Source organism: Brachyhypopomus gauderio, unplaced genomic scaffold (genome assembly GCF_052324685.1).
Source record: "Brachyhypopomus gauderio isolate BG-103 unplaced genomic scaffold, BGAUD_0.2 sc84, whole genome shotgun sequence".
Taxonomy (NCBI): Eukaryota; Metazoa; Chordata; class Actinopteri; order Gymnotiformes; family Hypopomidae; genus Brachyhypopomus; species Brachyhypopomus gauderio.
In genome coordinates, this window is record NW_027506905.1 from 592,501 (window position 1) to 614,087 (window position 21,587).

General features: G+C 45.8%; 2 protein-coding genes across 2 annotated transcripts in view; both read right to left on the reverse strand.

Annotated features, from left to right (window-relative positions):
* gpc1a (glypican 1a) overlaps positions 1–17,549 on the reverse strand; it is a 24,196-nt gene extending 6,647 nt beyond the window's left edge. Inside the window, exons 1-3 of the mRNA XM_076991607.1 lie at positions 16,912–17,549; positions 2,045–2,203; positions 344–741 (exon numbers count right to left, since the gene is read on the reverse strand). Of these exons, the coding sequence (XP_076847722.1) occupies positions 344–741; positions 2,045–2,203; positions 16,912–17,068 (714 nt within the window). The 5' untranslated portion in view covers positions 17,069–17,549. The remainder of the gene's footprint in view (positions 1–343; positions 742–2,044; positions 2,204–16,911) is intronic.
* A 1,185-nt stretch (positions 17,550–18,734) lies between these two features.
* gpc5b (glypican 5b) overlaps positions 18,735–21,587 on the reverse strand; it is a 37,145-nt gene continuing 34,292 nt past the window's right edge. The window contains exon 9 of the mRNA XM_076991643.1: positions 18,735–19,972. Within this exon, the coding sequence (XP_076847758.1) occupies positions 19,818–19,972 (155 nt within the window). The 3' untranslated portion in view covers positions 18,735–19,817. The remainder of the gene's footprint in view (positions 19,973–21,587) is intronic.

A 21,587-nucleotide genomic window follows, 5' to 3' on the forward strand; every position in this document is an offset into this window, starting at 1 on the left:
TTTAAGCCCCACCTCAGAGTGAAGGGCGGATACCCTTCTTTTATGCACTTTAAATTGAGTATTGGCTTCTTTTTGTAAAGAGCATCAAGACAGACAAAAAAAACCAGCTTAGGATGCTGGTTAGAGAACCGCTGTTGCTCTGCCCAAGAAATCCCAGAGCACCCATTAAATCTTAATGATGGCCTTCTTCATTAACCTCATCCACCCACTGTTTTACAACATACAAAAGACAGGCTCTCTGGATTATTAGACTACTTAGACCATAATACTGTACCTTGTAAAATTGTGTTTAAAAGACAAAATCTGCATGAATCTTGCGTTTGAATAACGCTGCGTGCTGTACCTGAGACACCTTCCTCACGACGTCCCCCGCCATGTTCAGGCCCTGCACGAAGGCGCGAGCGGCGATGAACACGCGCACCAGCCTGTTCTTCAGCTCGCGCGGGGCGTCGCCGAACGGACGCAGCGTCTCCGTCTGCTTGGACGCGCATTCCAGGAAGTCGTCGGAGACCAGAGACGCGGCGGCCGGTTCGGAGGCCTTGAGCAGACGCTCCAGCAGGCGCGTCCAGAACTCGTCGAGCACCTCGTCCAGGTTCAGCGCCGCCCCGCGGTAGTAGCGCCGCAGGTCGGCGTAGAGGTCGCGGAAGACGCCCGCGTTTGGCCCGTACAAGGAGCCCAGGGCTTTGATGAACGCTTCTTCCAGCCAACGCTCAGATCCGTTCAGGAGCTCCAGAAAGTACGCTGTCAACAAGGATGAAGGAGTTAAAGCCTACACGCCTACAGTGTCTGTTCAAACGGAACCACAGAGGAACACCAGGTCCAGGGTCAATTTAATTTAGGTGGCTCTAAAATTCTATTCAATCAAAACCACCAGCCGTTCATTTAATTTGCTGCACATTCCTGTGGAAAGTTTCAACATAAATTAAGTTAACGGCTGAACGGGCTGAATGGGCTGAATGCAGCTAATCTCGTCCCTAGAGGTATCAGACCATTTTAGGGATCCATTCAGTGACCTTTGAAAAAGGATCCATCCCCCACGTCACGTGTGTGTCATCTCCACAAGAGCACCGTAGGAATGTTCTGACTGCCACTACTTTTATGAATATTTCAAAGCGCGAGCTCTGACTGGCTCGGGATGGCAGTGTAGTTTTGAAAATGGCGTGATAAACATGCGCGTGTCTTGGGAGCGCATGAAAAGTGTTCTAGCTTTGTCCTGCAGCTCAGACGCCGTCCCTGGAGGAGACGCCAGCGCGCACTTCTGCAGCAAGCGCTGAATCACAGCGGCTGAGCTCCCTTTGAAAAGATAAAAGCCAGAACTTGCTTTCTGCCTCAGCAAGCCTGGTCTCCAGGAGCAGAGGAATCTGCCGTTTTGCTTTGGGACAGACATGTAAAGGCATCAGTCAGCAGCTGACGTCAATGGCTATTTGGGCCGAAACAGATTGAAAAAATGAAAATAAATGATATCCCGGGAACGATATCCTTATGTCCTTGGTCATCGGCAGGCCTGGGTGCGTTGGAGCGCAATGTTAGATTGGAGCGGTCTGTGAATGCTTAACAAAGCCATGTCTCACCAGAACACTGCCTCAGCAAATGTAGAACGCCCCCCACCGTGTGTCTTATTATTCAGAAAATGACTTTACGCAATGTGGAAGATACTTAGCGCAAAGGCTCCTGCTAGTTTTCTTATGGTTACTGCTGGATGCAGTCTGTCATGGTTTATTGTGTTTTAATGAGAGACCGGTGTTGAAGGGGATGAAACCCCTTTGTGAGGCACCTCGTCCCACTGGGTGGTTTGGCAGAGAGAAACACCAGCACCTTCTCCCTTTAATCGTTCCTCTGTCACAAACCAGGAGAGAGAGAGCATCCCACCAGCCCTCCTACTTTCCATTAAGCCAGGTGTTCAAGATCTAGACAAGACAAGACATCTAGACTAGACAAGATCTTGTTGGACTGAGCTGGTCTGCCTCTATGCCCCCTGAGGCTGCATGGCCTCTCTGCTGCCCCCTGCTGTGTGACCCAGAGTGTGCGCGTGTACACTACTCACTGTCGAAGCTTCTGTACTGGGCGTTGAGGGAGGCCTGAATGGAGCGACCCGCCTCGCGCACCAGACCCTCAAACTCTCGGCGGCTCAGGTTGGACAGCGTCTCCTCCATGGCGCTGGTGCAGCAGGTGTACCCCTGCGGACACACACGCAGGTGCTCACCTGCCCGACGAGTGACAGGACGCACAAGTTACTCACCACTGTAGCTCTTTACAATTTACCTCGGCATATGCTACTGTGCATGTTCGGTAAAATAATAAAAGGCATCATAACACTTTATTAATCCTAAATGGAAATTAAGGTGTTCTAACAGAGTCCATGCAACACAAACATGGAGAAAATTAAATGTGCCATATTTTGTCAATTGTGATTTTTACACCCCAATCGAAATTTGTCCTCCGCTTTTAACCCATCTGTGCAGTCAGAACACACACACACACACACACACACACACTAGTGATTACTAGGGGGCTGTGGATCACACGTGCCCAGAGCGGTGGGCAGCCCTAGCCCGGCGCCCGGGGAGCAGTTGGGGTTAGGTGCCTTGATCAAGGGCACCTCAGTCATGGCCTTAGGTCTGGGAATCGAACCCACGACCCTCCGGTCACAAGACCAGTTCCCTACCACCAGGCCATGACTGACCACAAGGTTCAGGTGGGAATACACAAACTGCAGCTACAGTTATTGTTCCAGCAGCTGCTACAGTTAGTGTTGAACAGTTAAAACATTTTAACAGAAGCAGGGCTTCCAATAAACTACAAAATAGTACATAGGAGCACGACCAGTGTAGAATGAAACAATAGAACGTGCAGAATACTTAGGACACTTAAAGTACTGCGGTTATATAATAACTTCAGCTTATAATAATATCAGCGATCACCATAATGTGGTTAGTTGCAGAAAATCTGTGAGGTCCGCCCACGGCCACGCGTCCTCACTGGGTGTGAGGAATGACTAGGTCCTTCTATTCTGGTTCATGCAGTGCAGTGATAGCCAATTGCGAGCTTCTGTTAGGTCACAGAGGGTATACAGTCAGTTCAGGTGTCCTGTAGTGGTGTCATACTGTGGTTCAAATGTCCTGCATTATAGCAGCACTGAATTAGCCTTCAACAAACCAGCAACGAAGTGATAAATACTTCACTTAAAGAGAATAACAGGTCCCAGTCATTACTGTAGATCAACACTGTTATACAACTGGTCCCATGGAGAACACCCTCCAGAATATTACACTAACAACACTAACATTGTTATGTATGTTCAGGCATGATTTGTAATAGCCCTACCTTCTTTGAAATAGAAGGTTTGGAATCATACATTATTCAATATATTCAAATTAAAACCCATCATTATGCAAGTTTAAGTAGGATTTCCCTATATTGAATAATGTATGATTTGGAGATTTCAAACACTGGTTTGTTTAACAACGGTCGCCTTTGGCTGGTTCATTAGGGATCTGGACCCATACGATTGTAAAGCTGCTTTGTGACAACATGTGTTGTAAATGCGCTATATAAATAAATTTGACTTTGACTTTAAGGATACTTACTATAATATCAGTATATCCCATTGGAAGATTTTGACTCTTTTAAAAATTCTATTCAAAGATGTCCTCAACTCACACCACCAAGCACCTGCAAGATAAGGTTGCTTTCTGCTCCACGCTGACCTTGGTAGAGAGACATCTAATTGTACACAGAGACCCACAACAGTTCACAAAGGGGTTTCCAGCTCATTAAAATGTTCTTAACCAATATTGACTACTCCCCATGTCCATTCCTCGGCCTGCTATAGAAATATTCTGGTCTGTCTTAAGATTGCACAGTGGCCTTGCAGCCTCCTGAAGCTTTCGTTATGTACCCAGAGGACTACACAGGCCCCAATTCAGGCCCTTACACAGGCCCCAATTCAGGCCCTTACACAGGTCCTTAAACGGGCCCCTACACAGGCCTCTTGGACTTACTTTGCGTTCACTACTAACACTTTCTACCTGCAGAAATGTTTATTATCTTAATACAGTGACCAGCTACATGTGTCATGTAATATATCATGGGGGGTGGGGGAGGGGGGGGGGGGGGGGGGGGGTTGTGGGTTGCGGTACATTCATAACCCTCCTGACCTCAACACAAGATGTTTTCCCAGCTTGGGAATCTGAGCTGTCAGATCAATCATAAATATGCACATATGTATATTCATGCATATGCATAAACATGATTTACATACTGCTGCTCAAGGCTGGCCACATAAAATCTCAGCAGAGGAGCTAGCACGTACAGGGATCTGTCACTACAGGTATACTACAGTTACACTACAGGTACACTACAGGTACACTACCACTACAGGTACACTACCACTACAGGTACTCTACAGGTACACTACCACTACAGTTACACTACAGGTACACTACCACTACAGGTACACTACAGGTCTTCTCTTTGTCTCTCCCTCTCTGCAACGCCCACGCACACACACACACACACACGCACCGAGATACACACATTCTGCAGCAGGTTAGGGAGGTCTTGCGGGAGACTCTCTGGAGATGCTTGACATTTGGCGCACGGGTTCCCCCGCCTAAAGCTCGACCTGTGGCAGGGCCAGCGGGGGGTTGACACTAGACCAACGCGCCGTGCATCTTTCATAGCCTCGGACAACATAGCGAAAATCCCCGCGTGTGCTGAGGTTTATTTATACAGTGAGGTAACACGAAGGGAGGGGAGAGAAACGCTTTACAACCAACCCAGGAGCTGAGCAGCTGGCCTGAATACTTCCCCTGCTAAGTGCTCAGAGATGCATTTAGAGGAACACTGCTTGGCTCCTTACACCCAAAGTGAATCCACTTAATTGCCGACGACCGTTTCATCCTGGAAAAAAACGGGACTCCCTAAAATTTTAATGCGGGACATTTGAACTGCCCCCAACTCACTACAGCACTCAGTACAGGAGAACCGAAAAACACATCAGGTCAAACGCGCCTATAGAATATCCGCGTGGCAGCTGCAAGCGTCGTAGCACGAGGCCTTTGGCCCCGCCCCCCTCAGTCCCGGGGGTGACGCGAACGCGCTGGTGTGGCGCGCGTGAATCGCGAACACATTAGCGCGAGCACAGGCAGCCGTAAACCAATAAAGCGAGCCTATAAGCTCATATCCAACCGCCCGCTCCGGTAGCTAAACAGGCTACAATCTCATTATAACATCTCGTCCCACTCGGCGGAGCTTCCTCGTTTCAGTTCGCAGGCAACGCGGCGGTGTGGCCTGAATATCAACACCGGGGGACGGGAGGAGCTGGCGGCCCGCTCCCTCCGCCTCTCTCGCACACGCACGGACACTCAACATGGACTGGAGCTTTGCACTAAAACTGAGAGACAGGCAGAGAGTAAGATAGAAATAGAGTGAAAGAAGAAAAAGACAGCAAAACAAATCATCAAGTTTCTGTCTTGCGTGGAATGTATGAGGTGTGGCAATAATATGTGGGGTGAGAATATAAATCAGTCTGCTGTGGTCCATCTCATGTCAGACTGTCAGTCTTACCCCATTTATCAGGTCCCATGTGAGCACGTGTGAATGATGCAACTGCCAGGCCAGGCAGACTCACCAGATCACAGACTGATTAATAGGAAAAAATCACCTGTCTTCCACAAGGAAAAAGCCTTTAAGAGAGACTATTTGTCACGAGTACAGACAGCCAAAGAGACGGAGCCGCTGACCTGCGTTCAGGAGGCAGCCGAGGCCCAGCGGGTATGACCACGACAGGGGAACAGAGACATCAAGCGGAGTGGCCGGTGTGGAGGGGCAGTGAGAGTGGAGAGTGCTCTACCCACTACAGCTCCTTCCTCCGAGAGTGCTCTACTCACTCCTCTCTGAGAGTGCTCTCCTCACTACAGCTCCTTCCTCTGAGAGTGCTCTCCTCACTCCTCTCCGAGAGTGCTCTACTCACTATAGCTCCTTCCTCTGGCTGTCTGAAGATGGAGCACCTACAGACAGGAATCCAGGAACTAATGATCACAGGAATGAAGGAACGGCCACCTGAAATGAAACCGATTCTCCCCTCAAACGTATTATCCTGATGTATTGCTTACGACTGAGGGTGTGGTGGGTTTTATTGCTTAAATTATAAAGAAAAAAGGCAAGGATGGTATGAACATTTTCCTCGCCTGGCTTCTGATACACCCATAAAAATGTCCAAATATCCTGTTATAAGATGAGCTTGTAGCAATTAAGGTTATACAAAGTAGAAAAATAGTGGAGCTCCTTCAAAGAGTGCATACATTCCTCGGTAGTGTTGATAAGATGTGTTTAAAGACAACTATCTGGCATGACTTCTGACAACATATCTGGGCACATTTCAGACAAAAACATGCAAACGGCAACAGGAAGTTCTCGCTAGGGATGCTCTTCAAAGTTCTCCTTCAAAGCCTCTGACATTCCAGTGTGAATCCTCCTTCATTTTCCTCTTTTCAAACCTTCCCTCTTCTCCCGGGAGAGGATTTGGGCGAGTTCTGCCGAGGTGAGGGAGTGGGGAGTTGCCCCGGGCTTCGTTTTTGGTCGCCGCTCGAGCGAGCAGGTGTACAACACTCTGAAGGTGAGCCCAGCTGGAGTCATAAATCCCTGAGCTAACCACGAGAAACGGTCATCTCCTCTGTCTCCTGGTCCCCTTGCTCCTCTGAGATACAGATCGTGTTGACTTTATCCTTGCCTTTACCTCAGTGTATTGTCTAAAAATAGCAATGGAGTTTCTTTGGAGTTTGGTTAAGAAAGAGGTCTGTGGCATTCCCTGGAAGTTGTATAGCTTCATTCAGTTCACTTCATTATCATTTCATTACTCATTTAAGAGTCAGTTCAACAAAAGAGTGAATGTAGAAAAAATAGCTACAAATGAACTGTGTGAGCTGGAGACTCTCAGGATGTCCCATTGATTAATGTGGCCTGCTGCCACCTCTGAAGCTCCTCCCTAAAAGACTCCTTGCTTCTCAGAATAGGGTCACTGTGCCATTATGTGAAAAGACTGGTCTCAATTAAGAGTATGAAGTCCAAGGTAATGAATTCATTCAGTATCACTATAATCCCCATCTGACTGCCATCAACCCACAGCATGTGGGGAGCTCTCACCCAGGATAACATGGGAAACAAGGTTAGTGCAGGAAAGACATAGAGAGACTTGGAATGACGGAATTAGAAAGGGGAAAAAGAGGGACAGCAGACATTGCTATCCTTTCTTTCTGTCTTACTTTTATTACTTAAGTCCCAGTAAGGAGCAAAATTAATATTTATAACTGTTCACCTTCATAGCAATTACCAGATGGAAGAAAGGAAAGTTACCAGAGGAATTATTTCTCTAACCTATTAACCAATAGCACACGACTAATGGACTGAGTCCCCCTCCTTTCTCATAGTGACTTTTCTTTCAACTAATCTGTTACCTCAGCAACATTCTTTCTCTATCACTCTGTCTTTCTGTCTATGTATGTGTGTGCATCTCTCTCTCTCTCTCTCTCTCTCTCTCTCTCTCTCTCTCTCTCTCTCTCTCTCTCTCTCTCTCTCTCTCTCTCCCCTCCCCCATGCCCACATCAGCACCACGCACCACTGTTTCAGCCTCCAGGACCTGATGTATCCGATGTTTTGCTATCTCATGCTCTAAACCCTGACCTCTGACCCAACATTTCTCTGATGTCTTCGTAAAGGCAATTGGTAGCTGTTTGCTTCGTATGCCTCATAGATGACATCAGAGTGAGACGGCGTACCCTATAAATCATCGCCAAAGGACCTTCTAAATGATTTCTGGGGCTGTTCTCTAAAGCTAGCCCCTTGCATCTTGAAATTATCGAGTTAGCCTCGTGATTTTACGTATATACCACACACACTATGTCATAAATGTGATTGCGTGCTTGTGTTTTGCTCTGCGAGTGTGCACGCACTTGTGTGTGTGCCTGAGGTTTGGCTTAAGTTAAAATAGCCCAGGCTTGTGTGCTATTTAGCATGCACATGACCTGCTACCATATGCATTTATTCAGCTTTATAGCCATGGGGAAATAGAGAGGGAGCCAGGGAATGGGAAATATCAAGGTTCTAACAGGGATAACTAATGACTAACTCTGATCCTGTAATGAAGGCAGTAACACTCGCTCTGTGCACCAGAGTTTTTTGTTTCCAAAGAGAATGACCCTAATCCTGTGCCTGCCTTTACACACATGGATGTATAAGAGGAACAATGTAAAATAAATGAAGTTGTTTCTTATGACAATTAGGTTGACTTTTATGTCAATATACATGACAGACACTGGAACCATATCAGAACGAGGTTCATGCTAGCCTTCACCTTCCTGGCTTGCCCATGTTGTGGAATTTGAGGAGGTTCAGTTAGCAAGTGAGTGGAATGAAAATTACAGACGGAAGAAAATGTATATAAAAATAATAATGAAAATTGTTTTTAAAATGACAAATGAACCTAAAAGGTCATTATTAACCACCTGCTTACAGTAATATACCGCTTAATATGTACTAGTCAGGAGCTTATTGTTGAAGTTTGTAAACAATATGACGATCATAAACTCTATTCTTTCTTTAATTGGGCACAGTCCCACTGCAGCAGCAGGCAAATTAAAGTAATTTAACAAGATAATTTTTTATTTAAACATTTATGGCCGCATTCTCTTAGTCACACACTGCCTACCACATTTTTGATCATTTTTACATAAGAATGCTAATTTTTTTTAACAAGTCCAATTATGACAAAATAAAGGGAGATGCTGTCGGGCTAAATATCAGAATAAAGACAGCTGCTTTGGCCTTGATATTCTGACAGAAATAGTTAAAAGGTACCAAAGAAAAGTAGCTGACATTCCCCATTACAGAATTGTTGAAGTAATTCGAATGTCTGATCTTGTTGCCTTAGTAGTAAGAAGTGCTTGGACCCCAATAATTGCTGTGTTTATGTTTAGATCTGGTCCTGCGTCCAAACTGTCAAATGAATGAGTTCAAATATCAATGTTTTGCATCGTTGCTAATGGCAAACTATGCCCAGGAAAGCAAACCAGCACTTTGATTTGAATGTTTCTAGGTTTCCACAGGACTAAAAATATACCACTAGTTAGACTCAGCACTGTGTGTGTGTTTGTATGTGTGTGTGTGTGTGTGTGTGTGTGTGTGTGTGTGTGTGTGGGTGGGTGTGGGGAGGGGGGGTCTGTGTGAGAGCATGTGTGGTTTAGCTGCAGAAAACACACCAGACCACAAGGGCTCCTGAATAGTTACTTTGAAGCTTCTTTGAGACCCAGAGTCATATTTTTAGCTGGCACTTTAGCTACCAATGCCTGTTAAATATTCTGCCTTAGTGGTACATACAGATGTTGCTATGGAAGAAGCTGAGGGGTGTGTGTGTTGGGGGTGTGTGTGTTTGTTGGGTGTGTGTGTGTTGGGGGTGTGGGTGTGTTGGGGGTGTGTGTGTGTTGGGGTGTGTGTGTTGAGTGTGTGTGTGTTGGGGGTGTGTGTGTTGGGGGCGTCCATGGCCCCGAGAAGCCCACTGATAATGAGAGAGAGCCGAATCTTGGCAACTGCGAGGTGAAACCTCAAGCCTCACAATCACAGGACCCAGAGATCCAAACGGAGAGGTGCAGAGAGACGGGATACGCTCACTCTGGTTTAAAACTGCAGAGAAGGGCGACTGCCTGTCAGTGCCTCTGTGATGCACTGACCACTTCATCAATCACATCAGAGGTGTTAATGGTCAGGTGAATACCTGTCATCTTCTGCTCATGTTTGTTCTAAAAGAACCCAGAGAGTGTGAAGGACATTGGAGAGACTGTGACGCCAGCCGCACATTCAGCAAACACAGTGGTAGAAAAATGCAGTAATGCTGCAGTGAAATCCATATAATGATCACAGCACTGATCCTCTTAAGCCAAAATAAACAGAGACCCAAATCAAATACAGCTCCCTTCTGATTGGTACTTTTGCCATGCGTGATTGTTAATGAATAAAGGAAAGCTTTGAGAAACATCTAACCTGCCACACAAACCTTTCAGAAGACAAACACTCCTCATATTATACGCATGCATTCTTCAGTAACACAGCGCACACACACACACACAATTTATTAAACCCTGTTCAAATTGCTATGCTCGGTGCTCCTTAAATCTGGATTACAAGACCTTGGATTAAGCTCGGGGTATTTGTGGCTGTAAGACTCGCTAATCTCTCAGCTGTCATGCATTGTGTTAGCCTGGCTCCAACGGTCCACGGCAGTGGACCTGGACGTACGGTGTCCTGACCAGTGGATGTACAGTGGTGGGGTTTTAGAAAAGGGACTTCATCCTAAATCTGGACAACAGTGATAATTAATCCATATTTTAGCAGAAAATCTGTGGTGTCCTCGTTACCAAGCAAATCAGACTACTACAGAGCAATACATCTGAAAGGTTGAAACATGACATTTCAAATAATTCACAAGTTGTTAAATGCGTGTCAGATTTGTACCCCGTGGCTTCATATACTCTATTCCTGTGAAGATGAAAGGTGTGAGGTTGGGTTTTCACGAAAGTGCACAGCAAGAGTTAGAGGAGCTCTGCTCTGACGTGGGTGTTGTGAATGATAGTAGCTATGTGTGTATGTGATGCGTGTGTCTGATCGGCTAGCACCTAAAATAAGAAAGCAAAGCCCGTCACTGCATGTCAACCGTCGGATGTCAGAGGTTCTCCAGAGCGACACCGTGGGCCACCTGTAATCAGTCCATTGCAGCTCATACTCTAAGTCAGCCCAACACAGAATCTTACTCTCCGTAAATGACAACTCCTTCCAGATCTCCCCCGAGCCTCCACGAGGGTCCAATCTGTCAGATTTCAAGGCAGTTCTGCTCAGCACGATTAAGACTTCACACTTAAAGTAACAACCCTCAGTGACCTTCTTTGACCTCCTGTACGGGACTGCAGGACTAGAAGCAGACAGATTAGCTAACGACCCACTCATTATCCCATCCAGAAGGAACGAAAACATACCTACTGTTTCTCCAGAAGCTGTGACCGTTCAGCCAATAACTGAACTGGAAGCTCACACCTCTGATCCTAACAAGCAGTTATGACAGATCTCGTGTATGCTCAGGAAAGTATTTGAAAGTCAAGACAGAAAGGATGTTCGTGACCGCAATGTACTTCAGTAACACAAAGGATATGACAAAAACTAGAATTTCCATATTCTAATCTACCCTAAAGGGGAAATAGTAGTTTAGCAAAGTGAGCTCCCTGTACTCAAGGTTTGACTCTGAGAAGAGTAGAGAACTTAATGACTGAAAAGTATGTAAGTTTGTGAATCACTTAATAGATCATTTAACAGCTACTTATTGGCTTTAATCACCCACACTTAATCACTAAACACTATGTGTTGGACCTGAACTACCACCTAAGAAGGGTTAGCATTACTTTGCCCCCTGTCAATCACTGTGACACTAGCCGATCGTGGCTGGTGTTTGCTGATGAGGGCAGTCTATCGCAGTACAGGCCGCGGTTTGTAAAGACGTTTGGTGTAATGCGTCTTGGAGGAAGCACGTGCTTCACCACACCGTACAGGGTCAGTCAGTGTCTCTTGATGGGGGAGGATAGCATAAATGCCTAACTTGGAAGACAATGGATTGAATATAGTAAAATGTAAAAAACAGAAATATAGAATAAAATGATAGACCTTACAAATGTAATTCGGAGGCATACGGGTTTGACCAAAAGCCAAATTCCCACCATAATCTCTGTGGATCTGTGTCGGGGCTGAGGACACACTATACACGTTCACTACACACATTCTGCTAGTCCTTTCCCCACCGATTCGAGAGCGTGGCGCAGGTTAATGAGGGGTTGCTTAGGTGCAGATAATCCACTCATTCCTGAGCCCCTTTAGTGACTAAGAGAGCGGGAGAAAGATGATCTCCCACCGAGAGCTCCGCTCGCCTGATCTCAGTATGACGGCTCATCAGTTCAGAGCGAACCACATGCAGCCACACCACGGGTTCCGACCGGCACCGGCGTCACGTCTCAGTCCCGGACGACATCCGTGCACAAAGCTCTATTGTACACACAACTCATTTGTGCAGAGAGCTCAGCTGTACTCTCCTTCTGCCTCAGCCCCGACCTTAACAAGCGCACAAAGGGTCTGATACGTCAGTGTTGGGTGAGGTGTGTGGAAACGGTACACAGAGGAGCAAGATCCACGCTGCTGAGTTCAAGACTGCACGTTTGCATGAACGTGAATTTGCAGTGGAATATCGTGAACAACCAAGGTCAGGTGCAACAGGGTTTATGCTTTTCCAGGCAGCAATATGTATGACTTCATGTTGGGTATCTGTACGGTAGATTTATCCATTGTTGAGTTGAAAATTTCTCAGACACAGAGCTAGCACAGGGGGCGTGCGCGCACACACACACACACACACACACACACACACACACACACACACACACACCAAAGAACCAGACTTCTGGTAGTCCACAGCCTTGCTTAAACCAAACGACATTAAAGATGTGTCATTATTATAAAGACAAAAGTATTTCCAAGTCATTAAAAAGGTGCAGGTCAAATACACGAGATAACTAGAAAACACTCTGCAAACCAATCCACACAGCAATAACGTGAAACATCTTGCAAAAAAAATGGAGACGCGAGCGACTCTCCGACCCCTCAAGGTACAGAAATGTCGCCACATCCTGACAACACTAATAATCACTCCTCCATCTTCATCATTCACTCTCATTGCCTTGGCCAGCGTCTCGCGGTGAAGCAGGAGAACTAGCTGGCGGAAAAAGCGCAATTAATATTGACAGAGCAAAGTGGCTGGAGGAACGCCAGGCGCTGCTGTGAATTATTCACAGAATTTCAGTTAGCCAGCGCACAGCGCGCCGTGATGAACACTTGTCGTGAGCTGTAGCGGACTGATTACAAATGTAGCAACAATTACCGTTGTAATGTAAGCAGGTGAAACGCACGATCATTTTTAACGGTAGTGTTATACTCAGTGCGAGTGTGGAGGAGAATTAATGCAGGTGTATCTTTATGTTTATGGGCTGCTTATTTCTGTGTGTGTGTGTGTGTTGTGTGGGTGGGAATCTGAATCTGAGAAGGATTGATTGGAGATGATGCTGTGTAGGCCTGGCCAGTGTGCATGGGGCACTAAAAAGTCGCAGCATGCATGAAAAAAGAGGTGAGAGATACAGAGGATCTTCTAAGACCCAGTCCAGAGAGACTCCAGCAGGATCTTCTAGGATCACTAGAACCCAGTCCAGAGAGACTCCAGCAGTCAGCCTGGGTTCAACTGCCAGTAGATTTTAATGGCTTACAGGTGGAAGTGTCATGGGAAATGTTCACTGAATGTTGTTCAAAGCTGCATTTCTGCTCTGCAGTTAAAGGAATAAGCAACACAATTTAAAGCAGTCTGCTTTGCACATGTTATTAATTAAGACTTTAATTATACCATGCTTTGGCTGAAAATTAATACACTGACAATTGAAGATGTGAGACAGTAATTAAAATGTATTTTATAAATGTTTCTTAGATGTTTGTGTGCTACTAACCAAATATTTGTTAAGTAAGTTGAGGTTCTTTGACAGTGCAGCATGTGGCTGGGAAAGTCTGACATAAACAGATGAGTATAGGAGTGTGTGGCTGGTTGGGTGTGTCTTCTAAAGTTCACACAACTATATGGGTGTGGACTTTATACATAGCACAGAGCAGAGCGCATGTTGGCATGACTTACACAGGGCTAGGAGAAATTGGTAGAGCTCACGAAGCAAGTGTGAACATCTCTTACTCTCACCGAATTCACAAATACACACACGCTTGTGTTCATGTGCAGACCCACATCAAACACAGGAAGAATGTCTAACCTTTACACACCTTAACACACAAGCACACACACACCTACACACATCAATGCACATACATACATCCACCACTTCATATAGTCTGCAATGTGATCTTGTCTTTGTTTAGTGTCACTGCAGGGCTTAAATTGTCACCGAGTCTCATACTGAACAATATAAGGGCTTCTGCACTTAACGATGGACGACACCTTAGTCGGTCTCGTAATTTCATACGTGGCGGCTCAACTCCAGTTTCCCTCTGACCTTTAAACAATGTTCATCACCTCCTTCTCCTTAAACACCTTTAAGGCAAAGAGAGCTGTAAAGCCAAACTCGGTTTCTTGGACCATTTTCCGTTCGGTCTGTCCCAGAACACAACGCTAGGATTCCACTGGCAACAAAATAGTGCCAGCGCTGACATTTAAGAATGCAGCACCTGCTCCCACCGTCCTGTTCTAACCAACTCACACAGGCAGCCCGCTTCTATTTTGTGTGCTAAGTGGCACTGTGGGCCAAATCTGGAAGTCATCTCTCAGCAGTATCCTGGTACCTGAACTACCCCTGCAGCTCATGTTTGAGTCCTGACTCCCAACACACCTCAACTCACCCTGGCTGGGTTCCCTGAAAGCATCGTAACACAAAGATCACAGTTAAATGTTAGAGTGAGTATCAGATGAACATTTTCTCATTCAAGGTGATCTTAACACGTTTAGTGCTTTTAGGAAATGGAGCTCACCAAATTACAAAGTTTTTTATGAGGGCTTAAAAAATAAGTGTGCCAGAACAGGAAAACACAGGGGAACCCCAGAACCAGTATTTAGAAATCCTGTCCTAGACCTCAGCTGTAGACTTTAGCTATAGATTTCAGCTTTAGTCCTCAGCTCTAGCACAGGACTGTGTAGCTCACGTGTGGGTGATTATGTATCACTGTAGCTCGATCCATGGGTGATTTTGTAGACCACAGCTTTAGACCATGGACGTTACATCTTTCACATAGCACATCCCAACCCCTGTGGAAGTTTTCTGCCTTGTTTTCTTAGTACTGAATAACAATAATTTATATTCCCTGTCTGCTCTTCAATAAGTATATGCCTAATGTGGTGCATATGATAATATCATCCACTATGAATCTATAGCAGCAGGGGCTGCCACAGTACAACAGCCAATCACACAAGCTTATAAACTGTAATTTGCATAAAGCACACAGCAGGCATGGGGGGGGGGGGGGGGGGTACACTTCTGTTTTCCTGCACTTCTGTGTTTCCCCTGCAGATGCTTATGCCTTGTTTAGTGAATGAATAAAACATGAGGATGGCCTTGCATGATTTAGGCACGGGCGTGCCGGGTGCTGTCATTAAGCGTGAAGCTCTCCTCTTTGAGCGTGCTGTCATTGAAACGACACGCAGTCACCTTGAAAACCTCCATCCGGCCAATAGGCTCCCTGCCACTTCCTCAATCCCCCCCCCACCCCACCCCACCCACCCCCACGGCTCTGGGAATGCCAAGACAGATGACTATACAACAATTACGACTGGGGAGACAAGGTGGTGAGAGTTATTGAGCCTACTAGTGTGTATGTGTGAATGTGTGTGTGTGTGTGTGTGTGTGTGTGTGTGTGTGTGTGTGTGTGTGTGTGTGTGTGTGTGTGTGGGTGGGTGGGTGGGTGGGTGTGTGTGTGTGTATGTGTGTGTGTGTGTGAGTGTGTGTGTGTGTGTGTGTGTGTGTGTGTGTGTGTGTGTGTGGGTGGGTGGGTGTGTGTGTGTGTGTGGGTGGGTGGGTGGGTGGGTGCATGCATATGTGTGTGTGTTTGTATGTGTGATAAAACTATATAGCTCAATAGGCTGATTTAAGTGTCAATATTTACAACCTGTACCTCAGTTATCTGAGGGCCATGAATAAAGGCAATCTGCTAAATTTGGAAGGTAGTTATAAAGGTAATGCTACTGAAAACTGTGAAATCGTCAGTTGTCATCGTGCTTTCATTGTATTCGAGAATGTGTGTGTGTATCTGTGTGTACAAGCAAAGCATGGACATCTGTAATCATTTATCTCCATTTATCAGACACACAGACAAACCTGACTCTGTGCCCTTAAACCATACACTGCGGAAACAGATGGTTTGTATTTTAGTGCTTCATAAACTATATTATGTTAATGGGAAGGTACTTATTTTATGATCTCTCTTCAAATTTTGTGTATGCTTTGTCACTATGATTGATAGGTATTTTAAAATTAGGCATAAGTCTGATCCAAAGAGTCCAGAACAAGAGCAGACAGGCACTGCTGCACCTGCCAAGCCTCTTCTGGACACTTTTCCAGGGTAAACCCATCTTAAGACACTCGCTGTTGTTGTCATAACAAGTATTTTGCAAGTGCGGAGACTTCATCTGTCTACATGTCTCCTAATATATGCGATTATAAAGTGATTATACACCGGGATTTTTTTATAGGCACTGACAAGCTTGTGTGATACAGGCACAAAAAACGATATTCTTGCTTCACACTACGCTGAGGGACTGGGATTAATAACAAAAGAATAATCTACATCGATCCAGCCCACACCCGTTCTCATGGGGTAGGATGCATACGCCACAAAAACTCGTTACCAACAAAGACGATCCCGGTATCTTTCAGACTTTCCTTTTGCCCTGATCCGAATTAAGGGGGGAAAGTATGACATTTGCAATGACGAAATCCACGGTAAAGCGCATAGAGGTCGGGTGTAGAATTCAGATCACATCTATGCGCATTGTGGGCAGCCTTTGTTCGGGACCCCCGTGTGGCTACAGATGCGTCTTGAACTTGAGCCGTAGCATCATAACGCATCACAGAATATGTGACCCTGTCACCTTATACAACACTCCGCTATTTCGGTTTTAAACAAACCACCAATATGTGGACTGTCAGGTCTTCTGCAGCTCCGTCCCAAATGCGTAATAACTGGACAGTGAGGAATTCGTGGCAATTTAGCCAGAGGGTAAAGAATAAATTGAAGTGTTTCAGCCGACCGGTCAGTGAAAATACTATCTTCACTTATTCTTACCTGATATCTCGGATTGAGGAACACCGTTTAATGTGAACCCTTTGCCGCTGTAGAACTGACGGACATCCGCACAGCTGCGGGCTTTAGCGCCTGTGTTATCCGCACACACACACACGGCGACCAGGCAGACGAGGAGGGGAACCGGTGTAAGATCCATTGTGAGGAGCCTGTCTGGGCAACTCGGGTGGTATCAGTGCGGTTTAAAGGAGTCCTGGAAACCAAACTAAGACATCCAGTGTCTTTACTCCCGAAGCAAACAGACGATGCGCCCCAGTAGGTTATACCGGCAAGCGGTTCCCGTTTCTCTGGGTTCACGCCCGTCCAGGTACCGCTGGAGCCGATGTCTTGAAGTAGCCTGGGTTATTTATCAGTCCGGCGGGTTTCCGTATCTGGGGCTCATGTCTTTTAAAAATTCCCGATGAAACAACCTTAAGAATATTTACGTGCAGAACAAAACAGAGAGTGGAAATATCCGGGGACATGTACAGGCACACGCAGAAGGCACAAGCGGACGGAACCAGTGCTGCGGACTCCCCGGTGTTTCACAGGCTTCACGCCTCCGACTGGTCCTCGCCCAGAGAGGTGCGAGCCCAGTGTAAGCGAACCGAACCACCTGCAGGCGGGTAGACGCCCCCTGCCGCCTCCCTCGCTCACTGTGACGGCTGATATAACGGACACACACACACACACACACACACACACACACACACACACACACACTGCGAAATTAAACATCTAAAATTAAACACCTTTCTTGAAAATATCTAAATAGCCCCCATGTCCCGGTCACACTGGAGTGTTTAGAGATCACAGATACGGAGACGCAACAGGCACTACACATATTCTACACACCACGAGCAAATAAAGGTATTAGTGCTGGGTACATGCAGCAGTCCTAAAATCTTACACACACACACACACACATATACCACACACACACACACACACACACACACACACTACACACAAGGCCAGGAAACACACTGGCCCCTGGCTGTTATAGGCTCCAAGCTCTTTTCTTTAGGGTAACGATCATGTAGACCAATTTCTTTTTGTTTGTTTGTTTGTTTGTTTTCTGCATGTAAATGCTTCTTAAGCTTGTAAAGCCAAAAGGTAAATTGTGTGCAAGACGAGATTTGCCCAAAGGCCATTACAGTCAAATATATCGAATATGAGGTTCATAGTTCCACTACGGTCAAAGAAGGAACGCTAAACAAATCAAAATGGATTGCAAATAAATAGTTTGTGGTTTGAAGGATTCTGCTGGGATGAAAGGTCATTAGCCACGCGGTTCTGACCTGTTTACTACTGAATATCGGGAAACGCAGAGTACGGAGAGCCATGCTGTCATTTTAATATATCTTTCCCTGCAAAATTACACAGCTAATTAAACAAGGGCGTAAATCACAGCAAGCGAGGCTGCACGGAACACTCAATGGCTCGAATCGTGGATATGAAAACGTGTGAAGTGGGTAACTTGGTGCTGTAAAACACAGCCGAGTTCATTCCATCTCTTATGGACAAAACGTCTGCGAATCGGCGTGTGTGTTTTGCTTTTCTGACACTTGCAGTGCGCTGATGAGGACTTAGACTAGACGGAGAACTAACCGCGTTAAGAGGAGACTTGTTGATAACAAGGGGCAAGCTGGGGCCTGGAAAGTCACATGTTCATACGCATAAACATACGCATCATCATCATCATCATCATCATCATCATCATCATCATCATCATCCTAAAGTTCGAGGAGGCATAAGGTGGAAGAGAACAAAATAAGATAATCAGCGGGTTTTGTGGGCACACAAAATAGGCGACGCCAACGCTCTCGAAATCAGACATTTTTTATTGATCGATTAACGCGCGAGCCTCATAACACATTACTGTCAACACGTGCACGCGCAACAGCTGCACGAGACTCACCGAGTCACGCGCTGCCTTTAGTGCAGGACGCCGATAAGTGCTGCAGAAACCCATATATGCAGAACAAAAGAGAGATACGGTGTAAGTGTGGGAATACTTAAGTATTTTTTTGTGTGTTATGAGGTTTTGTCTACACACATTTTCTTAAACATTTTTTGCTTCAGCAATCTATGAGTTATATTACGTAGTCAAATATTTTTTTTATCCATTTTACACTGGGCACTCGCGTCCCATACTACTGTGTATACATACTATAGATTTCTCCATAAATATGTTAATTTACATGTTATCTCATTTATATGTCCTATAAATATACTACTATGCATTAAAATTAGATTAAAACATCGCTATCGCAATACGTTCTTGTATACACATGGTACATACGGCCATACAACCATATGGTGAATGTCAAATAACTTCACTTGTCCTGCACAATACTGTGAATGAAGGCAGTTATCTGTAGTACAATGTGAACTCTGAACTCTGCAGATCTCCAGAAGCATGGGTAGATTGAAGGAAGGACTATTATAGCACAAAGCTTGTTCCCAAACACCATGTCTGCTAATGGCAGGAGGCAGTTTAATACTAAAGAGTTCATATGTAAATTTCAGATAAGAAGGTGACAACTGTGGGAACATGTGCAGCAGAGTTAATATTTCTGTAGCTAGCGCACAACATAAACTGCCACTTAGATAAAATAGAGGGAAAAAATTCTACAAAGCAGGTAACAGCTAACAAGCATTTGTTCACAACACAAGCTCAAAGACAAAACCCCCCTCTCCCCTCCCAAAATCACAGAAGCACCTCATGTGAAGCAAATGGGTTCTCTGGCTTTGGCAGGCCAGCAGAGAGTAGCTAGCAGGGGTGGACCATGGGATGGATCAATGGGTGGGCGTTGGTCTAAGTGTCCAGTGCAAGTGCATACGTCAGGCCTCCAGTGTGTCCACACCCACTCCTGGCCCAGTTCCTCCGTGTGGCTGGGGGGGTGTCAGGAGGAGGCTGGGCCCAGGCAGGAGAGCAGCAGAGGTAGGAGAGAGAGGGAGAATAGAGGACAGCAGGAGATTGCGCGCTGAGCTGCTCCCGTAGCCGATGTTCCCGGCCGAGGTCTGAAGGCAGGAGGCCTAAAGGGGGGGAGAGTCCCGTCTGTTGAGGGGAGAGAACAGAAACAGCACCCATGGATGTCAGCAAGGATGAGAATGTTTGGGTTTTAAGCCTGATATAATGCACAGTCCTACGACTGAGGGCTACTATAGAGGAATGAGAATCACATCACAAGTGTGATTTAATTACACTGATAAATGTATTCCCTATATGCACATGCACGCACACAAACACACACACACAAATACACATAACACACACACATACATGCATAACGGACATCTGTTATTTTATGGACTGTCTCCAAGGCTGGTGTGGGTGTGGGACCTAAACTAACGTACAGATGATACGAGTCATAGATCAGCAAGAGGTTTAGGACCCAGAACTGGGAGACAGAGGGACACACACACACACACACACACCCAGAACTGGGAGACAGAGGGACACACACACACACACACACACACACACACACACACACACACACACACACACACACACACACACACACACACACACACACCCAGAACTGGGAGACAGAGGGACACACACACACTCAGTGTGTTCCTTCATATATATGTCACTGTATGATAAAAGATGTGGCATGTGGATATACAGTATGAGGATGAGTTACCGTGCTGGCATATGTTTGTGGGTGTGTGTTTGTGTGTTTGTGGGTGTGTGTTTGTGGGTGTGTGTTTGTGTGTTTGTGGGTGTGTGTTTGTGTGTGTGTGTTTGTGGGTGTGTGTTTGTGTGTTTGTGGGTGTGTGTTTGTGGGTGTGTGTTTGTGTGTTTGTGGGTGTGTGTTTGTGTTTGTGGGTGTGTGTTTGTGTGTTTGTGGGTGTGTGTTTGTGGGTGTGTGTTTGTGGGTGTGTGTTTGTGTTTGCTAACACACACGTTTATGTGTACTTTGTAGTTCTCATTATCATACACAGTTATATGCTGTTAATTGTGTAGGCTTGTTTTCCCAAACCACCACACTGGAAGCATCTAATTGGCACGTTAATGACCATGTACTGACAACCACACTGACAACCTGACTTCACTCAGCTAATTTTAGCACAGGAAACTGTAATTACACATATCTTTTTAATAACTGGATAATGCTGATTTACCAGATGAAGATTCGCAGAATTTTTTTATATGATAAATGACCATTTTATCAGACAAATTGGCCCTATAAGAATTATTTAGGCCCTTTGTTAAACACATGCTCATTTATCTACTTAAATCCAAGTTGTATTTTTTTCTTGATGTATCAAGAATGAGGTTAAAGCGTTGAGGTCGTTTAGGCTATTGTGAACCAAGTCAGCCATGTACCCAATGATGCAGTGACACCATCCATCATACCGGGGTGTGAGGGCACCCCAACCCTGCCACGCAGATGCCCCAGCCTGGCCTCTCGCCCGCATGCGGCACTGCCCAATCACGACACAGAATCATCTCGCCTCAGACACAAAGAAGGAAGGAGAGTGGGGAGAGAAAGAGACACTCCACAACAACGGAGGAGCAGACACACCTCGCCTGCGTGCAACTCGACTCCAGGCCCTGGCACAATAGCTGCTACGCCACTTGCACAATGCACAAAGGAGTCATTCATCTCCAATCTTAGGTGAGGGGAGTCATGTATGCTGATGAGAACAGAAAGCTTATCCGA